This window comes from Pleuronectes platessa, chromosome 3, assembly GCF_947347685.1.
Source record: "Pleuronectes platessa chromosome 3, fPlePla1.1, whole genome shotgun sequence".
Lineage (NCBI taxonomy): Eukaryota > Metazoa > Chordata > Actinopteri > Pleuronectiformes > Pleuronectidae > Pleuronectes > Pleuronectes platessa.
Window position 1 is genome coordinate 16,474,928 of NC_070628.1, and position 23,138 is coordinate 16,498,065.

Below are 23,138 nucleotides of genomic sequence, written 5' to 3' on the forward strand. Positions count from 1 at the left end.
CCCATTGCGCCCATCTGCGCAGAAGACCATTGCGCACATCGGCGCAGAAGCCCATTGCGCAGGAAATGCGCACGCAGTTTTTTTTTTTTTTTAATTAAATTTTTTCCCGTTTTTAAATATTTAAATATTTAAATATTTTTTCCTGTAATTAAATATATATATATATTTAATTTATTTTAATTTAATTTATAGACATTTTACAATTAATAAATGAAATCCTGCCAAGGTTAAGAGTTCATTATAATGTCAGCTTTAAGATGGGAGAGAGTGCGATTCGAACCCGGGTCCCTCTTGCTGGAGGAGAGACACTTTACCAACTAGGCCACACCACCTGATGAGTGCCCAGAGGAACTAAGCACACTAAGAAGATGGACAAATAATAATAATAATAATACATTTTATTTGTAAGGCACTCTTCATCCGAGAATCTCAGAGTGCCACATAGTTAAAATCAAAGTCATAAAAATAAATTCAAAAAAACTCAACTCAAAGTAAAAACGCCTTCTTGAATAAAAAGGTTTTTAGGCCAGTCTTAAAAGAGTCTAGGGTCTGTGTTGCCCTCAGGTGGTCAGGGAGAACGTTCCATAGGCGGGGCGCTGCTGAGCAAAAGGCCCGGTCGCCCATGGTGCGGAGCTTGGTGTTTGGAACCCGAAGGAGCGAGCTATTTGTAGATCTGAGGGTGCGGGTGGAGGTTTGGGGAGTAATGAGTTCTTGTAGGTAAGGAGGTGCATGTCCATTTATGCATTTATGGGTGAGGAGTAGGACTTTGTAATCAATCCGGGTTGAGACAGGGAGCCAGTGGAGTGACTGGAGAATTGGAGTTATGTGCTCATATTTACGGACTCTCATCAGGATCCTGGCAGCGCTGTTTTGAATGAATTGCAGTTTTTGGATGTTCTTGCCAGTGATCCCAGTGAAAAGTGAATTGCAGTAGTCCAGTCTAGAGGAGATGAATGCGTGGACGAACTTCCAGGGTTAAAGTGGGACGCAGTTTGGATATGTTTTTGAGATGATAAGTGGGAATGGGGTCCAGGGTACAGGTACAGGATTTCATTTTTTTGAGGATAGCCTCAACATGGCTCTCCTGAACCTCAGCGAGATGTAGAGGAGACTGCACACTCGTAGATAAGGTGTTGGTGTCAGAGGGAAGCAGAGATGGAGAGCTGGACATCAGAGAGCGAATGGTGTTGACCTCTGATCTAAAAAAGTCAATGAAGCTGTTGCATTGCTCCTCTGTAGCCTCAGTTGAAGAGGGTGGTTGTGGTTTCAGGAGATGGCTTATGGTGGAAAAAAGCTGTTTGGAGTTGCCAGGGTTTTTATTGATTAACCCGGAATAGAACTGTGAGCGAGCATCTTTAAGGGAGTTGGAGTAGGCCCTTTGATGCTCACGATAGGCCAGTTTATGGACAGTGAGCCCAGAGTGTCTGCAGCGTCGTTCCAGGGCACGCCCAGCTGTTTTTATTTTCCTTAGCTCATGTGTGAACCAGGGAGCGGAGCGTGAGAAATTGACCTCACGTGACTTGACAGGGGCATGGAGATCAAAAATACTTCTCAGGGATGTATTGTAGAGTTCCACTAATTCATCCATTGATGCAGAGGCTGGGCAGTTGATGAGCTGGAGATCCATGGTCATAGTGGCCGAGTCAATGCTTTTCCAGTTCCTGAAAGACATTTGACGCCTAGGTCTAATAGTAGGCAGCATAAAAGTTAAGGCCATTGAGACCACTTTGTGCCCCTTGGTGTGAGTAGGAACCTCAACATGCTGCTGCAGCCCAAGACACTCAAGCACACTCAGGAAATCTGCTGCAAACTGACAGGAGGGGTTGTCGACATGGATATTTAAATCACCAACAATGACAATGTTAGTTGACATAGTGCAGAGAGAGGTAAGGAGATCACTTATCTCAAGTAGAAAAGATGGGTTTGGTTTTGGAGGACGGTATATGAGAAGCACTGTCATCGAGTATGGAGATTTGCATTTGAAGGCCAGGCATTCCATAGAGGAAAGATCAGGCATTGGCAGAGGAGACAGTTTTAGCTCAGCCCGGTGCATGACGGCTAGTCCACCACCACGACCAGAGCTGCGGGCCTTCTCCATGTACAGTGCCTTGCATAAGTATTCACCCCCCTTGGACTTTTTCCCATTATGTACTGTTACTAACTGGAATTCAAATAGACTTAAATAAACTTTTTCCCGTTTGATCAACAAAACATGCATAGTACTTTGGAGGTGCAAAATAAATTTTATTGTGACACAAACAATAATGAGAACAAAAAAGTTGACATCTGTTGGGTGCATAAGTATTCACCCCCCTGTGTCAATACTTGGTAGAACCCCCTTTCGCTGCAATTACAGCTGCAAGTCTTTTGGGGTATGTCTCTACCAGCTTTGCACATCTAGAGATGGAAAGGTTTGTCCATTCTTCTTGGCAAAAAAGATGAAGCTCAGTCAGATTGGATGGAGACCGTCTGTGAACCGCAATCTTCAAGTCTTGCCATAGATTCTCTATTGGATTGAGGTCTGGGCTTTGACTGGGCCATTTTATGACATTAACATTCTTTAATCCAAACCATTCCTTTGTAGCTCTGGCTGTATGTTTAGGGTCATTGTCCTGCTGGAAGATGAACCTCCGCCCCAGTCTCAAGTCTTTTGCAGACTGCATCAGATTTTCTTCAAGGATTTCCCTGTATTTGGCTCCATCCATCTTTCCCTCTATTCTGACCAGTTTCCCTGTACCTGCTGAAGAGAAGCATCCCCACAGCATGATGCTACCACCACCATGTTTCACTGTTGGGATGGTGTGCTCAGGGTGATGGGCAGTGTTGGGTTTTCGCCACACATAGCGTTTTGCATTGAGGCCAAAAAGTTCAATTTTGGTCTCATCTGACCAGAGCACCTTCTTCCACATGTTTGCTGTGTCTCCCAGATGGCTTCTGGCAAACTCCAAACGGGATTTTTTATGGATCCCTTTCAACAATGGCTTTCTTCTTGCCACTCTTCCATAAAGGCCAGATTTGTGGAGCAGACGACTAATAGTTGTCCTGTGGACAGATTCTCCCACCTCAGCTGTGGATCTCTGCAACTCCTCCAGAGTAACCATGGGCCTCCTGGTTGCTTCTCTGATTAATTTTCTCCTTGTCCGACTCTTCAGTTTGGGTGGACGGCCTCCTCTTGGTAGGTTTGCGGTTGTGCCATATTCTTTCCATTTTCTTATGATGGATTTTATGGTGCTCAGAGAGATGTTCAAAGCTCTGGATATTTTTTTATAACCTAACCCTGCTTCATATTTCTCCACAACTTTATCCCTGACCTGTTTGGTGAGCTCCTTGGTCTTCATGATGCTGTTTGTTCAGTAATGATCTCCAACAAACTCTGAGTCCGTCACAGAACAGGTGTATTTATACTGAGATTAAATTGCAGACAGGTGGACCCTATTTACTAATTATGTGACTTGCAAATGTGACTTGTGAATGCAATTGGTCGCACCAGATCTTTGTTAGGGGTTTCACAGTAAAGGGGGTGAATACATATGCACTCAACACTTTTCAGATTTTTATTTGTAAATAATTGTGAAATCCATGTAATATTTCCCCCCACTTCCAAATGATGCACTATTTTGTGTTGGTCCATTACATAAACTCATGATGAAATAAATTTTAATCTGTGGTTATACCATTACAAAATGTAGAAAAGTCCAAAGGGGGTGAATACTTATGCAAGGCACTGTAGTTATAGCCAGGGGGGCATGCTTCATTAAACACGGAGTAGTCCCCTGGTTTATGCCAGGTTTCGGTTAGGCACATGAAGTCAAGCCCTTTGTCCAGAATATGGTCGTATATGAGGAGAGATTTATTAGTGAGGGATTGTGCGTTTAGCAGTTCCATGGTGGTAAGAGACATAGCACGGGGTGGAAATCCCTGAAAGCTCCGTAATACACTGCGATCCACTCCGTGTCTTCCATTTTGCCTAGTATTGGGTAGTCTCGCGATGTTTCCAACGATGACTCCGAGGTTTGTTTTGTTTCCTGGTTTCACGTTGAGCCGCGGCGCGAGCCTCTATGGATGTAGGGAGGTCTGTTTTTCAAAATCCCACACTCTTGACAGAGGGCTTTAAACCTTTTGTCGGACGGAGCCATGAAGCTGCACCAACGCCGTAGCTGCGGGGCGGTGTATGAAATCATTGCCAGCACCGATGTAAAAATGTTAAATGACAAATGACATGGTGCGTGTGTCAATGTCATTTTATGTTGCTTTAGATACACTTCAGAGAAAATATTTTCTACTTTACTACATATATTTGACAGCCTTACTTAAAAGTTACTTTTATATTTTTGGCTTTTAGATACTGGATGATTTAACATACTTTAAAAACCTATTGTTAGAGAATAACCCAGTACTTTCTAACCTTGTCTTCGGGCGCCTTACTAGAATCACAGTCTGCTGTGATGTCCTGAGGCTGCCCCCTGCTGGCTGCTGGGTTCCTCTGCTGCTCTAGCTTGGTTTTTTGCAGCTTGTGATTAACTAAAGTTTTCCATAAAATAAATCTTTAATATCCTTCAAGGGCAATTTGATGTACAACCAGCAATCAGTGCACGACAAAAATAAACCAATATATACAATGTAAATAAAACACAATATAAAAGGCCTACAGACAGTCAACAGGTTTATGTAATAAACTACTTGACCAATAACCACACAACTTGGTAGAAGGAAGCTGCATGGATCAGAGATGAACCTATATGGCTCTGTTGAGCTCTACTGAGTGCCAGTCTAGTGAATGAATCTGGAATCTTCTCTAAAAAAACACCCCCCCCCCCATAGGGTTTGTAGTGTGAAGCTAATGAGAAGTTTTATAAAGATGTGATCGAAAACGTCCGACCAAGTGAATCCACTTTATTTCAGCATGAACAGAAAAAAGGGAGTTTCATTTCACTTCACAACAGTTCCTCATAACAGCATGATGCATACAAAGAGATGTATACAAACCTACACATTTTGGCAGCATAGTAGGGACATTGGCTGATGTCACCACCGTGGCTCCGTGGACAGGCAAGCCAGCATCTAAAACATCCTCCTGGATGGCTCCCTGTGTGAACAGTCAGGCAGCGGCTCGCACAGAATTTGCGCTTCCGCCTCAGGTGTGTCCATGACGTACACGCTGCGGTGATAGACTGCGGTTAGAGTCAAAGATGAATCAAAAAAGATTAAATTATCAGGTGCACAATTCAGAAAGCACCGCAAAGTAGAGGAGGATAAGAAAGAACAATATAGAGGTAAGAATCACACCGATTGTGGACATCATTAATGTTTATTTGTGTCGACATGACATGATATGCTATCAGTACAGGACTCATTTGATATTTTTTTATATTTGTTTTGTTTTTTTATAGCTTAAAAATTTATCTGCCTGTGTGTGCATCTGTTGACAGTCCAAAAGTTATTGGGTAGGAGTGTCAGAGTTACGAACAAGAAGTGTGTCGTGTTCGCTGGACTTTAATAAAGTTACACATAAAGAGAGACGTTTCCTGTCGTCTATACGCGAGGACGCTACAATATGAACGTGTTCACCGTTCAAATTCATTATTTGTCATTGAGTTGCGTTCAGTTCATCGTTCTCATAAAAGTGAACGTGTTCAATGAATGCATTCTTTTCAATCGTTCATGCACAACACTGCCCGTAAAGGCATTTAGGGTGTCTTTGGTTTTCTGTGGCAGTAGCCTAGTGCTCAAGCCTAACCCAAACCTCGACGTTAAATAACGTCTTCATCTTCATCTTAAAATTGGAGAGTTTACTTGACGAACTTGGGTTTTAGTCAACATAAGGAAGACGAGTCCCCATAAAGTGATTATGTAAACAGATTTAGGCCCCCGCAAGAAGAATTATACCTGAGACACACATGAGAATAATTATAATTCCCTATCTATTCATCACTATGTCGATGGAAGGGTGGGTGAAGTGTTTGAGTTCACAAAACAGTTTTGGAGTTTCAGGGGTAAACAGTGATGCAGCAAATTCCAATATAATGGAAGTAGCTGGTGATCAATTATTCAAATGTTAAAGTTCGTAAATTGATGTGTTTGGTCGATGGGTGCTACGTATTGATCACATTTTGATAATTGATCAATCTTCTAAACCACACGAGGCCGATGGAACTGTTCTGTTGTTATCGCGTCATCGCGAGACTTCAAGTGTGACGTCAACCGCCTGCCAGCTAACTTCCTCTAGCTTAGCGCCATTTTCGGCGTCATCACGGGACAACAGCATGCCGCTGTCAAACAGATAATAAAACCAAGTGTTCAGCGTTGTGAGAAGTCTTTCACAGTATTCCTCAGACATGGGACGGAAGAAGAAGAAGCAGATGAAGCCATGGTGCTGGTATCCTTTTTCCACCGGGTGGATGAACACCGACTTAGCAATGCTAGTAGCTACGCGTTAGCCGGACAAAGGGAAGGCCTGAGCTAGCCCCTCCGCGTTTTAAGCGTCGGTAAGCTAGCGCTAGCTTAATTGTATATTCTTTTGGGGTTACAAAACCTCTCAAATGAGTGATTGAATCCAACCGTCAATCAATGTCTGCACATCAGTTGATGTCTGGTGCTTTTACACAGCATCGAATCCAGTTAAACTGATGTAAATAGTGAGAAGAAAGCGATGCAAATATCGGACTGTAAGCTAATCGGATAGCTTGTGCGACTCGTTGCGTTTATGGTTCAAGCTTTCCAGTGTGTTTAAACCTGTTATGCGACATATTCATATTTCCTTGATTGAATGGGTTGTCGGAGATGTGAACGCGTAAACGTTTATTATTTAAAACTTTGGATATTTGATAACATTGGTCACAAGTTGTCACACCCACATTGATAGAAGATTTGTTTTCGACACAAAACAAGCAAGATCCGCGACTAACAGAACAAATGTATATTATTATAAGACAGACTAATGGTTTCTAACCGTTTAATTCTAGTTCCTTGTATCTACACTTGGAGGCCTGTGTGTGATTGTTCTCTACTGGTGAACTTGCTGTGGTTTCATGGTGTCTTATGCTCCTGCTTCCTGTTTTCGAGCACAATCCTTAACTCATTTCTCAAGGTACTGCAATCGAGACTTCGACGATGAAAAGATCCTCATTCAGCACCAGAAGGCGAAGCATTTTAAATGCCATATCTGTCACAAGAAGCTGTACACGGGCCCCGGTTTGGCCATTCACTGCATGCAGGTCAGTGCCTTTCCCTCGTCATTTATCCTAGTTTAGTTTCTAATGTCCATGTAGATTTCAAAGGGCTGTTTTTGCTGTCCCCATAAAGAAGGGGATGAATGTTAAGCGCATGTTGATTATTGTGTGCTCTGACTCACTTTGCATGTGCTGCAGGTACACAAAGAGACCATTGACAGTGTTCCAAATGCTATTCCTGGAAGAACGGACATCGAGCTGGAAATCTATGGCATGGAGGGGATACCAGATAAAGACATGCAGGAGAGAAGACGGACATTAGAACAGAAATCGCAAGGTTTGTTCACCTGCAAGTTGATTGCATGTTTGTGGACTGAAGCCTAAGCAACTGAATTAACTAATTTCTCACATTGTATGATGTCATTTAACCAGGATCATAAAGGGTCAAGGATGTTTTCTTGTATTAGGTAGCATTTTGTGCCATGAGCAGACATAACGTATAATAGTTCATAGTAAAGGTACAGGGTTATTCCTGCAAATTCATTTCCCAGTTAATTTCAGGATCTGTAGCTGCTGTGTTACTGAAGAACGTGTGCATCACTTAAAACTGAGCTCACAGGACTTTGTAGAAGTTTGAGTTGATTGATATTTAATACAGATGAAAGTATAACTGGGCATTTTTTCTGTTTGCAGAGAGTCAAAAGAAGAAAAACAATCAGGATGACTCTGATGACGATGATGATGACGATGAAGCAGGACCATCAGCACCGCAGGTTGCCGCTGTTCAACCCCAGGCAAGCTACGCTGCCCCAATGGCCCAGCCTGGGATTCCTCAGGTCACTGGCTCTCCTGGGATGCCACCTGGAGGATATCAAGGCAAGGACCTCTTAAGAAACAGCAATAGATTAACTCAGATGCAGCTTGCCCAGAAAGAAAACTCATAACTTGACTAAATTAGATTCTGGTGACTGACATGGCTTTTATATCAAGATAAGTCACGGTGCAATCTACCTAGTTGCCTTATACGCTTTAATGAATTATAAATAACAAAAGTGAGTATTTGTACTTTAACCCATTTTTATGGTAAACATTGAAATATACAATTCTACAATTCAGTAATCCAAAGTCCATGACACATCATAACACACCGTTTCCCTTTTTTAGACTCTTTCTACACAAACATTTTCTGGTCCTATTTAGCTAAATGTTGCCACACAGACAACCTCTCTAACATAAAGTCAAATCTCACCTCCAACCGGGGCGGACCTGCAGTCTGATATAAATATGGCGCAATAACGAGAAAGGAACAGATGCAAAAGGCAAAATTTGTTGCGTTATGTAGCTTCTCATGTGGAGTGAAGCAATGTTGATCTTTGGTAACAAAATGTCCTCATTCATATCTACAGGAATGCCTCCTATGATGCAAGGGGTTCCACCCATGATGCACGGCATGCCTCCTATGCATGGAATGCCACCAGGGTAAGTGCTCACTCATTAACTCTGGAAATAAGATTTATCAGGTGCAAAAGTATTTTCTGCTTGATTCTTTGTTATGGCATTGGTGTTATTGATGATGGTCATATACACATTCATAGTGATTTTTTTTTTTTTTTTTTTTTCACAGGATGATGCAAATGGGAGGGATGATGCCTCCCATGATGCAGGGAATGCCAGGCATCCCTCCAGGTGGGTTTTGACTATACATTAGAATACCCAATTGTTGTGATTAAAAGGGTAGCTCACAGTGCTTACATTTATAGACTGAAAGTGTTGTAGGGTTAGGGTTAGTCATAAGAGCAATTGCAGTTTAAAATCTCTTTTAAAGGAAGGATTTCAGGAACCAGAGCCAGTCGTGTCTCCCTGGGCCCATTTCTGTTATAGTCCTGTCTTTAAATGTTCTATATGTACAGAAGGAAACACTTTTGGTTAATTCCTCAGGAATGCCTCCCCACATGGCCCCGAGGCCAGGGATGCCCCACATGGCCCCAGCCCCTGCAGCAGGGATCATGCCCAGTCGACTAGCAGCACCAGCAGCTCAGCCTACGGTCACCAAACCTCTCTTCCCCAGTGCAGCACAGGTGGGCACCATGAACCTCTACAAAATACACACACACACACACACATATACTGACCATCTATTCGTTTATCAAAATCCATCGGGAAGGTTGAGAATATTAAGACAGTTTGGATATCTCTGTAAAGCCTTTCTTTATTTACAAAAATTGTTATACCTTTTGTGATTACATCTTCTATATGGTTTGATATTGACTAAGTCATTCACACTTCCTCGTTTTATATCGGTGTCATTATTATATATTAGATTTTCTTCTCATAATTGAGTTTTGATAGATTCTTTGGACATGCTACATGCCAATGCTGTGATCTCCTTTCCACCATGCTGCAGATGGGCTCTGGTGTTCACAGCAGCACAGCAGCTGTTTCTTCTGCACCTGCAGACCCTCAGTCTGCCTCCTCCCTGCCGCCCTTTCCTAACACGCCACAAGTACGCTCACAGACAGGACTTTGGCTTGGGCTGTGGCAGCTGCATGTTGCTTATTTATTAACCTTTCAAAGCTTTAAAATTGGGGTGATTACTAACAGTATTTGCCTTGTATCCCTATTCGAGCATCAAAACAAGCACGTTGGCTCTAATGTTGGTGTGCGGATTATTTTTTTCTTTAATTAACCGGCATAATTATTGTGTGGGAGCTTTTGTACTGTGCATGTGCCTTATTTGATTAATCCAGAATAAGGCATAACAAGTGATTTACAGTTTTTCAGTTTGCATCATCCACTCATCTTAACCTCCGGAGCATGAAGTCTAAAAAGATACTCATTCTGCTTTGAAAGACACTGTGCAGATTGGTTAGATGTGAATCCAAGGAGTTGCTTTCTTTCATTTATTTGCTATTGCAGATTTTATAGGAATTGCCTCATGAAATGATTTGAATAGAAGCTCATATTGCTGTTATCATACAGGTTCATAGACTAAATATAAATAAATGTGTCAAAAAGGTGAACGTGTAAAAACAGAATGTTAGATATTTACTTCTGAGTAATATATTATATAATGGTCATTACACAGACTGGTTTGTCTTTAACGCTTCTGTATTTTTAATGTTTTTCTCCCTTTGTTGTCTTTGCACAGGCCCAGCAGAGCGCTTCAGGAGCCATAGTTTCAAACGCCCTCAGTACAGCCGCCTCCTCCGACCCTCCCAAAGCAACTTTCCCTGCCTACACCCAGCCCTCTGTTTCCTCTTCTTCTTCCTCTAACCCCTCTAGCAGCACTGTGGCCAAACCCCCCGCCACAGTGGCCAGTAAGCCTGCCACCCTCACCACCACGAGTGCAACTAGTAAGTTGATCCACCCTGATGAGGATATCTCACTGGTAAGTTGCTTGAGCTTTCTGTTTTGCCCTTTCCACAGTAAGTAATGACTGATATATATATATATATATGGTACATTTAATCACAGATAATCAACCCGACCATTTAGATTGTATATCTTTACTCTTACTTTGTAGTTTCTGTTTTGTGATTATATTTAAGGATGATTCTGAACTTGAATATCCTCAATCTGAAATCAGGGCACGTCACTATTGGTACCCAGTTCCTCGTCATATTTGTAAACATTAATCTTTGTTCTGTAAGGGGCATACCTGTGTTTTTTTAGTCTGAACATTTGCTCTGTGTTTTGTCCCTGGCAACAGGAGGAGATGAAGTCCCAGTTGCCTCGTTACCAGCGTCTCTTACCCAGGCAGGGTCAGGCCCATGCGGCTGCTCCCTCAGTGGCAGCTGTGGGCAGCATAATGCCCCAACAGCAAGGGATGCCACCACAGCAGCCAGGCATGAGGCATCCCATGCATGGTAAGAACATGTGTATACAAATAAATTAGTCTGTGGAAAAGACCCATCAGATGTTCCTCAAAGCAACTTTGACCACTTGAGAAATAAGTTTATTAACTTGTCAGTTAAAATACTGGGTCGTCATCCTGTGGCCAGTTTGCTCAGCTTAGGAAAAAGATTAGAAATGGCGAACCCGAGGGTAAATCTGCCTGCGAGCACCTTACAGGAAAACAGATCAGAGCACGATTAATAACATTTGGACTGAGCCAGAGAAGGGGTTCCCCCCTGTTTCTATTTTTTATGCTAAGCCAAGGTAACTGTTACTGAGTTTATTGATTGTAACTAATTTGTACCAGAATCAGAAAATATCTAACTATCACATAGGGCTCATGATTTTATATTGGTGGGATTTGTATTGATTAAATCCACAAAGTTTCTCCATAAGACAATATATAAAACAAAATCAATCTCAAGGAAAAGTGTGTGTGTGTGTGTGTGTGTGTGTGTGTGTGTGTGTGTGTGTGTGTGTGTGTGTGTGTGTGTGTGTGTGTGTGTGTGTGTGTGTGTGTGTGTGTGTGTGTGTGTGTGTGTGTGTGTGTGTGTCCAAACCAAAATGTTATGTTACTTTAAAATCCAACACACTAATTAACCTATGCTGAATTTCAAGTGACATCTTTTGAATCCGTTTAAAAACTGCAGCATTTTGATTTTCCGCTCGCCCTGTGTTCCCTCTGCAGGTCAGTATGGTGCTCCTCCTCAGGGCATGCCAAGCTACATGCCAGGAGGGATGCCTCCATATGGGCAGGGTCCTCCTATGGTGCCCCCTTACCAGGGAGGCCCTCCCATGGGCATGAGGCCACCCGTCATGTCTCCTGCTGGACGCTACTGAAGCAGCAACGCAGCCACCACATTAGGTTTGAGGTTAACACCTTTCTCTCATCCTTTTTCAAACCTAGCTGCGGGCAAAGAACAGTAAGACCAGTGGTGGTGAAGACAAACCTTATTTGTTAGAACACATGGACATTTAATGTAACATCTATATTGGAAAACAGAAAGACACCACACAGGTTCCTGACAGTTATTTTGTGCTCATTTGATTACATGTGTGGATTATCCATATTTTTCCCCATAGGTTTCACTCAGGTTTATAGAAGTGAAGTGTGGTAAAATTATTCATATTTCTTTTGAAGCTGCTGGAGTTACATGAACGTACCAACCCCTTACGAAGGCAAGTTTCTCTTGTAAACTGTTGATTCATTTTGTTGTTCATTTCTTTAGTAGAGTGATTGTGACCCTCACAGCACGTGTAGGTGCTGTTGGACTTGCGTCCCCAACCTTGGTTGGTGAGGGTCTCAATAACCGTGATTCCAACCGAGTTTGGGTTACAAATCCATGACTCATCAGTCTCTGGCTTTATTCTTATTTCAGATTTGTTTTTAATATTTCCTGGTTGAAAGGGTACCTGTATGCATTCTTTGTAATGTTTTATGAATCTGTTGTAATAAAATCCATCTTGAAATCCAATGCTGGTTTTTCCTGACGTACGTGGAGGTGAGTCATAAAGGTTTGTACTCATGATGTATTTATTTACTGATGTCTTATGGCTCTATCAGACTGCAGGATCTCAGCAGGTATTCCCAGAAACTCTGGTATTTAATCACAAAGTTCGCCATCATCTGTTTTTGTGAAGGTCACGTAATTTTAATAAAAGACGTTAAAGAAGTTACAGTTCAAAAGATTCCCCTACATTTCAGAAGTGGCCAAAATGTTTTGTGCTCAAAACTTCAGATGTTGGCCAACTTCTGGTTCCAAATGCATGATATGAAGATATTGCTACTTGGAAGATTGTAAAAAAATCTCATTCCTATTTTTTTTTTGTCTGTACGTGCATGGCAGTTCTTGAACATACATTGATGCTTTATGTTGACCATATGTCATAATTGTGCCCCGATACAGTCTAGGGGCAAGAAAAATAAACCCATCAATACAGCAGCTCTGTGTTAAATCCCAGTTTTGTGAAGAGCCATTGTTAATGTTTTTGATTCTGAAGTTAATTCAGACATCTTAATTGAAGTGCAAAGTTGGACATTTATTTGCTACTACTTGGTTTATCGGCAAGACAGTGGTCACAAAGTTCATTGTGGCCTGAGTAAATGTCTAATGGTTGTCTGATGCGGAGAAAAGCTGTTAAACAGTGAATATTCGAATTGCCTCTGAATGTGAGATACAGTAACAGATTCCTCAATTACCTCTTCATCTGTCCCTGGATGCCTGACCTTTGGAAAGTGAACAATTTGAAATTTAGAGACAAAAGAAGAGAAACTGCAAAGGTCGCAGAGCCCCCCCACCAGCACTCAAAAAATACCCCCAAACACCCAAGACAAATGGTCAACACCTGGGGCAGTTTTCAGAAGTGAGTGTATTGGTATTTAACGCAGTGCTAGTTTGTATTGCTGGGAGCTTTTCTACTTATTTCACAATCATCAACCAGTGACATCTTCAAAGATCCTATTACTCTGAACCAATCGGTCATAAACCGCTGTTCCTCCTAAGGTGACATCTGCACAAAACCGTCTGTATCGCACACGTGGATCAAATGGTGCAAGAATTACCAATGGGTATTTAGTTTCCCCTCTGCCCATAACACTTACTGCCTTGTTTGTTTTTGTTGTTTGTAGCACATCCATATTCAGCATTAAAACCCACTCAGCTGCCATGACAGGTCAGTTAAACCCAGTAAGTACCTGATGTCTATTACAGTGTGGGTCTGTCCTCTTAAACTGGAAGAGTAAAGCCTTGTGTAACGTATTCATTCCAGTTTAGTCAAAGGGTTTCAAAGACTTTGTGCAGAATCATTTAAATGCTGAGTTTGTGGTTGTGTGTCTGATGTGAAATGGACTAACATGGTCAGTAGTCAGCAACAGGCTTAAAGCTTGTGTGTTGGGTGTCATTTACATTAAAGCGTTATTTCTCTAGAATCTCTCGAAGGTTCAGTGTGTAGAGTTTAGTGACATCTAGGGGTGAAGTTGCATGTTTCAGCTAAATGCCACTCTCACACTCCCCTTTGATGCATCAAAGTGAACCTGTGGTAACCTTCATTTGTCAAAAAAAGTCAAGGTATTTAGTTTGTCCATTCTGGGCTACTGTAAGAAAAAAACATGGCGGCCTCCGTAGAGAGGACCTGCTCCCGATGTAAATATAAAGTATTTAAATATGAAGGGCTCATTCTAGGGTAAAGAAAAATTAAGATAAGTGAAATATCACTAGGATCGAATAATGTTAATAGATCCTTTCACCTAAATCTTACACACTGAACCCTTAAACCCTTAAAGGAGAATCCTTTCCCTGACTACAACTACGTTACAACTGCAACTATTTAATGTTAATTAAATGAGCCGAAATAAAGTTTGCAGCTCACAAAAATGTTAAACCACATTTATGAAATTGAACTTCCACATTACGGCCCAGGAAGTGAGTCGGCAGGATTCTGTCATGTTGCCGTGGAGTTTTTCCAGTGAGCACCACGAATGAATATGCCGTCGCCTCAGTTGTATTTTCACAGGTGTACAAAAAAAAGTAGAGTATTTATTACGCAGATTAACTGTAAACTCTTTTTTTTAATTTCTTTATAATTTTGTCTACATGACCCTTTAATTTTAGACCAACTACAAGCTGATTGGCACAGTTTGAATGTATTTGATTTTAATTGTGTTTTAATAAAGTAACTGTATATATTTTTTTGCCTCTTGTCTTTTCTTCTGTAGTTGAGGAAAAACTTGTTTGATACATTTCTGAGGTGACCAACGTGTGCACATTCAGACACTAGTGCACCACCCAGTGGCAAATGTTGAATCAATAAAATAAAATATTACCAAAAAAAAAATTTAATATAAAAATGTAATGAATTAAAAAATGGTAAATACATATTTTCTCACCAACCTATGTAGGGTTTTTAATCAAAGTTCCCTTCAGTTATATCTCACTGTTTAACCAATATTGTTTTATTTATCAGTCCTGAAACAATGACAACATTATGAGGAAGTACGGTTCATGAAAAGCATTTATAGATGTATATTTCTGGATGTGTTTAGAACTATTAGTGAGAGCGGATATGATAGCACTATGATATGACTCAGGCCTTAGACACTTTCACTTCACAGAATTTATGCCCACAAAGAATTCTGAACATCTCACAAATGCATTCACCAACACTGATAAATCAAACTTAATCTAATCAAAAAGTACGGAATACCCTTGAGCTGTGGCCTCTTTAATTGCAACGCACTCCTTGGACTGAGCTTTGAGTAAACACTCAATATAAAGCTGGTTTTCCTGTTGGACGAAAAAGAAAAGTGGCTCTGAAGAGCTGATTGTTTGTCACATGGCTCGGTGGAGACTGATGTGTAACACTGAGAAATAAAGATTTTTCTGCATTGGGTCATTTTGCACCATGAAGTTTGAGCATCTTGTTTCCATTTCTTAATCTCTCCACTTGTATTGTGTTTGGTCACCACCACAGTCAATACCTCATCAATGACTGTGGGGTCTATGGGCCTGGTGGAGGCTTAAGGCCTAATTATAGTCCTGCGACTGCAACCGCGGAAGGCCACGCAGCTGTATCGACGGACTCGTTTTGGTTTATGCTTCACTCACGTGTTGCGCATGTTGCAACGCAATTCACCGCCAGAACACTAGGCGGAGTAACGTTTTGTTTCGAAAACAAAACACACAAAGAAGAGACGTCTTCTTCTTCGTCGAATCTTTATTTACATCGCCACTCCGGCTCCTAATAGCCTATTTCTGGCGGACAAATCCTCCAGTCAGTGACGGGTTATACAAGTGGTCATACTTTCGGATCTCTAATGCCAAGTGCTCTTCTATTTGTTCCATATTCGTTCTTCTAAATCTTCCGTGATTTCCGCGTATCGTGGGGCATGAAACCGGAAACTAGACTCCGGACGGGATGTAGTAAGTAGACCAATCACAAGCCTTGCGGGCTGCGTGAGGCTCGCGTCGTTTTGTCGTGTAGTTAGAAAAATTGGCGGACGCACGCAAGCCCGCAGAGGGCACGAAAGGGGCGTGTTGCGTGTCTTGCGTGCATGCGTGCGTCCGTGCAACACGAGTATAATTCGGCCTTTAAAGTTTATTGATTCAGTGAAGACACATGGAACAAGAGGAGAACTGCACAACAACAACAACAACATACTATCTTATGTCTAAATTACACTTCATTCTTTGAGTAAGGGTCAAAATGCCTATGATGCAGATTGTGATATGTGAATATGGGCTGTACAGATAAAATGTGATTGATTGTTTGCAAGCAGAAATAATGAATCATCCTAAAAGGGCCTTAGAGATCCAGACGTTTATTCAGACTTTTATTCAGACTTGTATCCAGACTTTAAGATTACTCTCATGTCTCAAGTCTTCAGGATTCAGGTCTAAATCAAATCATAAATCTTTAAAACCAAATTGAAATGATCATTATGTTAATGACCAATAAAATGAGAAGATATTTATGCATTTTTCTTTCAAAATACATTAAATAAAATAAAAAAAAGGTCTGACCAGAATGACATTTTCAGTGAATCAAGTAAAATCAAATCAAATACAGAAGTTACACAAGCCCCATTGAATGGTGTTTCAGTATTTTTTACAGAGTCAGGAATCGAGACTAAAACATATTCAGCCCGCCTCTATTTTTTTCCTGGTCACTCATGCACATTATTTCATCAAACAGACACATCCTGTTTCCAAGTCAGACTTGCATCATCGCTTCCTCTGGAAAATGCAAAACATATTTTGTGCGATTTTCTTCAAGCATATAAAACACAATGCATACAAAAGAAAATAGACCTTTGTGAATAAAGCTGCAGCTCAGACTGAGCAGTTTAAGCCAAAAACACACACATACTGGTTCGTACTCAGTTGCTGTTTGTGCTGAGTCTCAGCTGAGCTGTGAGGTTACATTTTAGATCCTTGACCTCAGGGTCTCAGAAGAAGCTACGGGTGGAGCTGGGTGGTTGGTGCTTCCTCTTGTCGTTCGCCTTGAGGTTTGAAGGTGGAGCTTCATGGAGTTCCTCTTGACATCCAGTTCTGAGCGCAGGCGTCTGTTCTGTCATGGTTTACATCACTGACTTCCCTCTGGATCTCAGCTGAAAGGGCTGCAAAGATGCCGGGGGTCCAGTTCCTGGCCTGTGTGTGGACTCTGGTCATCACACAAGCTGTGTTGGGTGAGTGGAGCTCTGTTGTTCAGGCTGGTGGTCTCAGCACCTCTTGTGTACATTAGAAGTCTTTTCTTCTTGGGAATCATTGAGAGCCATTTTTTTAAACAGCTTGATGAGATCCCAGATAAACCTTTCTGCATGACTATGATATTGGATTATTAGATCAACTTAACTGGTTCTCTGTTTGGAGTCATCCTGGATTCTACTTAGTTTTTTCCATCTCATCTTTAAATGGTTGGTCGGATGATTGATGCACAGAGTTTATGTATTTCACAATAAATGTACATCTCACTTCATTACATAAGTTCATAAATAAAGCGTCAAATTAAGAGGTGTTTTCTATCATGTTGAGTTTGTGTGAAGAAATTAAATTGTGGCTTTAATTATTTAAATTATTATAAAAAAAATTATGTATTTATTCACACTGACCCACACTACATATTCAGTTGCAATGACATAAATGTTAAACGTTTTTTTTTTTTTCCGATTTTCTTAAATCTTACTGAGCAAATGAATGAGATTTGTGAATATGGGCGGTACAAAATTTGGTTGATGATTTTAGAATATGGTGGTTGCAAATTACCCTGTTTGTGTTTTAGTTTTTTTGTGAGAATTTGAATTTTCTTCAATGAACTTGAGTCTTTACATGCTGGATTTATACCGTTTTTGTTTCCTTCTACAACAAGAATTAAACACAAAACTCTCAAATAACACCACAGCTGCAATTTCTCCTTTGAAACATTTTTACTTCTTTAAAGTAAGAATACAGTTGTAATTTTCTCTTACCAGGCTAGAATCTAGATCTGTCCTCTAGACCCTTGCAGTGCTGTGTGTAAAACAACTTTCTGTATTTCATTCTCTCCAGTGCTCAGTGACATTCAGTTCCTGGAGCGGTTTGAGGGCGAGTCTGTGGTTCTTCCGTGTGTCATTCAGCAGAAACATCCCCAGCCCTTCGCCATGTACCTGAATCGCAGCTGGCTGCAGCAGAGCAAGGTGCTCTACATCTACATGGGGGAGAACGCCTCCGTGACGAACACTGACGACCAGAGCCGCATCAGTACCAGTGGCGACCCCAGAAGCCACGCCCTGAACGTGACCATCTCCGAGCTGAGGGTCAGCGACGCAGACCGCTACCACTGTGAATTTGGTGTTTTTAACGCTCTATCTGAAGACCAGTGGATACACGGAGACACTGAATTCGTCCTCATTGTTACAGCTGGTGAGTGTTTCTATCTTTTTCTTTTCATCCCCCCCCCCCCCCCCCACACACACACCACCACTTTGTAGGTTCAACTTTCCAAACCCAGAAGGTCAAGAGGATGTGTGAAGGGTTATCTCTACTCTAACGTCTCAGAGGGTTGACATTACCACATGAGATTCCACATGATAGTTATTTTCCATACAGGAGGTCCATAAAACAGATTATACTCCTGATGAATTAAGTACTTCCCTCTGCTGGCACATATATGACTTATTGTGGGTCTGTCTATCACCCCCGCCCCCCCCCCCCCCCCCCCATGCATTTTGTATTATTAAAACAAGTCTTAGAAAACAGCTTTCTGGAGGCACACATAATCCCATATAAAAGGAAACAGTTCTGGATGTACCTACACAGTATGAACCCACTGATAGAATAAAATCATCAATGGGGGTATTGCAGAACAGGGGAGAGCAAAAAGAAGCAACAATACAAATTGTCATGAATACATAAACATGCAAGATAAGGAGGTATTCAAATTGCAACAATAGGCTATGTACAGTGTGACAGGACGAATAAGGTTTTACGACATATGGGTATATTTCAAACTCATGACATTGCACCTGATTGAATCTAAATTTGTTATCTAGCCTTGCCCGAATCCGTTATATCCATTTTTCCCTTTCCTCTCTGGAGCTGCTCCTGGCTCTCTGGACATAGGGTTGATAGAGACATGTGCCGGGGGCTCGGCCGTGCTCCCCTGTCTCCCCCCAAACGGGGAAGGCCAGGCCGTGGAGGGCGTGAGTCTGAAGCGCCAGAGGGGCCGGGCTCCAGTGGAGGTGTTGTACCACTCAAAGCGTCACCATGGCAGCAGCTCCTCTTCCTCCTCCTCCTCTCAGTTTTCCACTGAGAGGGTCCAGCTGTCGTCCGCGCCCGGCCCCGGCGGCCTCACCTACCAGCTCACCCTGCAGCAGCTGCAGCCGGAGGAAAGTGGCCTGTACAGCTGCCAGCTGCTTGTGCGAGGCAGGGCCGACACCAGCTCCAGTCTGGGGAGACAGGTGTTCTTTGTTTCTGTGCAAGGTGGGTCACGTCACTGCAGGACCGGACCACAAGGCCACTTCCACTAAACAACACTTTTTCCCAGGCTTTTGAAAATAAAGATAAAGTTTATTTTCACGATAACTTTAATCATCACCTCCAGGATGAAGCCAGATGCCTCGGCCAACCAGTGCAGTTCCCATCTACCTTTAGTCCAGTCTCATATGAGGTCACTGTGACCTTTACCTCTGATCACTGAAATCTAAACAGTTAATCTTTGCGCCCAAGTGGCTCAAATAAGAAGGAATTTCCTAATTGCTGACTTGAGATTGTATTATTTTATGGCAGAAAACATGCTTGAAATTGACCCAATCCAAATCAGCTAATCCTTGAGTCTAAGTGAACATTCAATCAAAAAAGATTCTCTCAACTTTTTCTTGAGATAACGTGTTCACAAAGCCAATAAGGGAATTGTGAGATCCCAGGGCCAATTGACTCCTAAGTTCTAATCAGGTTCTCCCTGAGTCCAAGTCAATGTTTGTGCCAAATTGGAAGTTAAACCAGAGGAATAAAGATCTAAAATATTGAAATATGAAAGAATTAGCCACAGATAAAATGTATAAGATGTAAAATGTTAACCTTTCAGCCCATCTTCTCATTTCCCCTCGCTAACCACACTGCTATCAGACCAATCAGAAGTGCTGTTTAAATGCCAGTGCATGATTCGGCTCATGTCTTAATGTAACACCATGACCATCACATTCACCAGAGAGTGTTTTCTCAGGCAGCCTTGAACAAGGAAGGAAGTCGTGTACTTCTTTATTTCCAGCTGTCGTTTCTCTTCTTCAGGATTTCATGAAGATCACATTGACAGATCCGATGTAAGAATGCTTTGAGGCTGCTGAGGAGCTGTCGCGGCCCCTGAGTGTTTGTGCTCTGCTGGATCATCGATGCTCATCTCTCCTCTCCCTCTCTGCTTGTCCTCAGGCGGGCAGTGCGGCTGCTCCAGCTACTCCACCCTGCTGTACGCCCTGTCCTCAGCTGTAGCCGTCCTCCTCCTCCTCCTCCTCCTCATTGGATTTCTGGTGACTCGTAAAGTGAGTGGTCCCAGGGTCTCGGATATCTAATGCTCTGCTCTGACATGATACAAGAGTAGGGGGGGGGGGGATGTTGTGTATTAGCAGCAACACCATCTGTTTGTTCTGAGCGTGCCAGAAAGTTCCTCTGCAGCTCACCACAAAAACCACACCGGTTTCATAATCTGTTGCTGACACTTGTCAGCATGTTTTTCTCTAGCTTCAGGAGGAGAGGCAGAGAGACCCTCACTCTACTTCTCTCTTAGTCAAATGTTCAACTCGTGTGTTTTCCACGTAACTGTACAACTTGTGAGACTGAAACTTCCGACTGAGGATGCTGCTCGGAGAGAAAATGAGAAACTCTGATTTGACACAGGAAATCGAAAGTTTGCGTGCACTTTGTTTTTTTGCCTTCACTGATTTTTCTCCCCCCCCCCCCCCCCCCCTCATCAGGGCAAAGCTCACCGCAGTGTCAAGGCACGCCCTCAGGCCCCCATCTACGAGGAGATGACTGGGGTGAAGCCTCACGCCCGAAAACTGGCCTCTCACCATCTGGAGGAAATGGAGTCGTCCGAGTACACAAACTGCTCTGTGAAGAAACTCGTCCCTGAGAACCATTATGAAAGTCCCAGCTCTTGTACCAGTGAGAAGTGTCAGGACTGAACTGGGATGGTACTGAACAGAGTGCTCTTATTTCAACATTGTGAGACAGAGCGTTTTCACTGAGAGTAATTAATTGATCAATGCATGAAAAAACAATCAAGCATATTTAGAGGACTGATATTTATTAGTTTTGGGAATTTTATGCAAAAATTTAGATCTGGAGAATTTAAATTTGATTTCAAGGGGAAAAAGTTAAACATATTCCTGGATCTGGACCAATATTGAATAGGTTATTTTGGGGTTCGGGGCCCCACCCCTCCACAGTATGTTATAGAAATTGGTTCAGTAGTTTTGAGTAATCCAAGCGCTGTTAAAAACAAAACCTTTTTTGGTGGAAGTAAAAAATTAAACCCTGCTTAGCAGCATTATGAACTAAACCAACTCTCCAGCTCAGCTGCCTATGACACACAGGGGATTGTTTTTATTTTCTGTATATTTGGTCAAAAGAGTGTTTGTACTGGACATAAGTTTAGTTTAAGTTTATATTGCAATGTCAACATTTCTTGTGATGTGATGCATTTAGAAGTTTGTATTAAAAGATTTTTCAAAATAAACATTAATGCTTTGGGTATATTCATCAAACTAAATGTGCCTTGTGTGGTTTTATCAAAAACAAATGACTTATGTTCATCATAAAGATTCCACACAGAAGTGTGTGTTCTTGACGTTCATCAAAGATGTTGAAAACATTTTGTTCCCATTTATAAGAATTTGAAACCAACCTTGTTTAGACACATTATTGCCACAATCGTTCACCAGGGTTCCTTAAACTGCAATGTTCAACCATGTTACACAGCAAGTTGTGTGTTGACGTCAAGGTGGCCTCACAAAGAATGTTTGTGTTTTTCTCGAACATGATATCTTACGATCAGCTCAAGGGAATCTTTTCAAATTTGGTGCAGATGCTCTCTTGGACTCAAAGATGAACTATTTAGAGTTTGGTGCCTGGAGGTCGAAGGTCAAGGTCACACAATGAATGTCCAAATATTTACATGGAAATTGCTCCAATTAGCAGAGGCATACAACCGCAGTGCAGTTATGCTAGTTTAAAGATGCATCGGCCAATGATGTATGCATTAGAATAATACAAATACTTTGGAATAGTTCTAAGTCACAAAACAAAAAGCATGACACCAGGTAACAGCCAAGAAAATGTTGTACTTTATTAATATAGTCCGAAAAAGAAGCTCCATAATCAATGGAAACATTTTTTCCGGTGCATGTCCTTAACAATCACATTCTATGAGGAGAAAAAAGAACAACATTAAAAGCCACAACTTTGTATTTCAGTTACAGACATTTTTTCCTTAACGTTTTTTTTGTCAAAATAAAGAGAAAGGCAAAGGCAAATTACACCCCCCACCCCAATTCCCTCCCTCCCTCCCTCCCTCCCTCCGCCCCTTAAAAAACAGCCTTTAAAAGTCATGGGCTTTGTTTTAAGTACAACCCACAGTGCTTTAGCAGAAGGATAAGCGCTCATTGGTTAAGGATTACACAGCATGATGACGCAATGTAAAGTTTTGCTAAAAACATTAGATGATGGCGATGATAAAAGGAGGAAGGGGAAGGAACTCTGAGCAAGAGAGAAAAAGAAAGAACAACCTTAACATCAAACCCTGAACCCCAGAGCCTGAGTCGACAAACGCCTGCGTCACAGTTGCAGGGGTCTGGACTCTTCCCTCCCACTTGTGCATAGATCATGATCCTTTAAAAAACTAAACGAAAAGCTTCATTCCTCCACTTTCAACCTCTCCACTGCTGGAGACCTGTCACAGCGGCAGACGTGTCCACAGAGAGGAGAGGTGATTCGAGAAAGAAAGAAATACTTCTTGCACGATGCTCCTGAACTACAAGATGGAAAAGTAAAAGTACAGCATCAAAACATACAAATGCATCTTCTGTCTTTTTGACAATCAAAACAT

General features: G+C 41.8%; 2 protein-coding genes across 3 annotated transcripts; both read left to right on the forward strand.

Annotated features, from left to right (window-relative positions):
- The first annotated feature begins 6,199 nt into the window (after nucleotides 1-6,199).
- Nucleotides 6,200-12,538, forward strand: znf207b (zinc finger protein 207, b). Its single transcript, XM_053418925.1, has 10 exons — nucleotides 6,200-6,376; nucleotides 7,088-7,214; nucleotides 7,368-7,506; nucleotides 7,863-8,045; nucleotides 8,576-8,648; nucleotides 8,794-8,855; nucleotides 9,108-9,247; nucleotides 10,318-10,557; nucleotides 10,879-11,035; nucleotides 11,752-12,538. The coding sequence occupies exons 1-10, from the start codon at nucleotides 6,336-6,338 to the stop codon at nucleotides 11,901-11,903; spliced, it is 1,314 nt and encodes a 437-aa protein (XP_053274900.1). The 5' UTR covers nucleotides 6,200-6,335; the 3' UTR covers nucleotides 11,904-12,538.
- Nucleotides 12,539-15,778: 3,240 nt separating this feature from the next.
- cd7al (cd7 antigen-like) lies at nucleotides 15,779-21,770 on the forward strand. Of its 2 annotated transcripts, none has more exons than XM_053418990.1 (6): nucleotides 15,779-15,982; nucleotides 16,990-17,247; nucleotides 18,107-18,460; nucleotides 19,136-19,519; nucleotides 20,465-20,574; nucleotides 21,007-21,770. In XM_053418990.1, exons 2-6 carry the CDS (start codon nucleotides 17,187-17,189, stop codon nucleotides 21,214-21,216), a joined length of 1,119 nt encoding a protein of 372 aa, XP_053274965.1. In that variant the 5' UTR covers nucleotides 15,779-15,982; nucleotides 16,990-17,186; the 3' UTR covers nucleotides 21,217-21,770. The 2 variants fall into 2 exon arrangements, with proteins under 2 accessions (XP_053274965.1, XP_053274966.1); XM_053418991.1 differs by having other exon boundaries at nucleotides 17,004-17,247.
- Nucleotides 21,771-23,138: the final 1,368 nt, after the last annotated feature.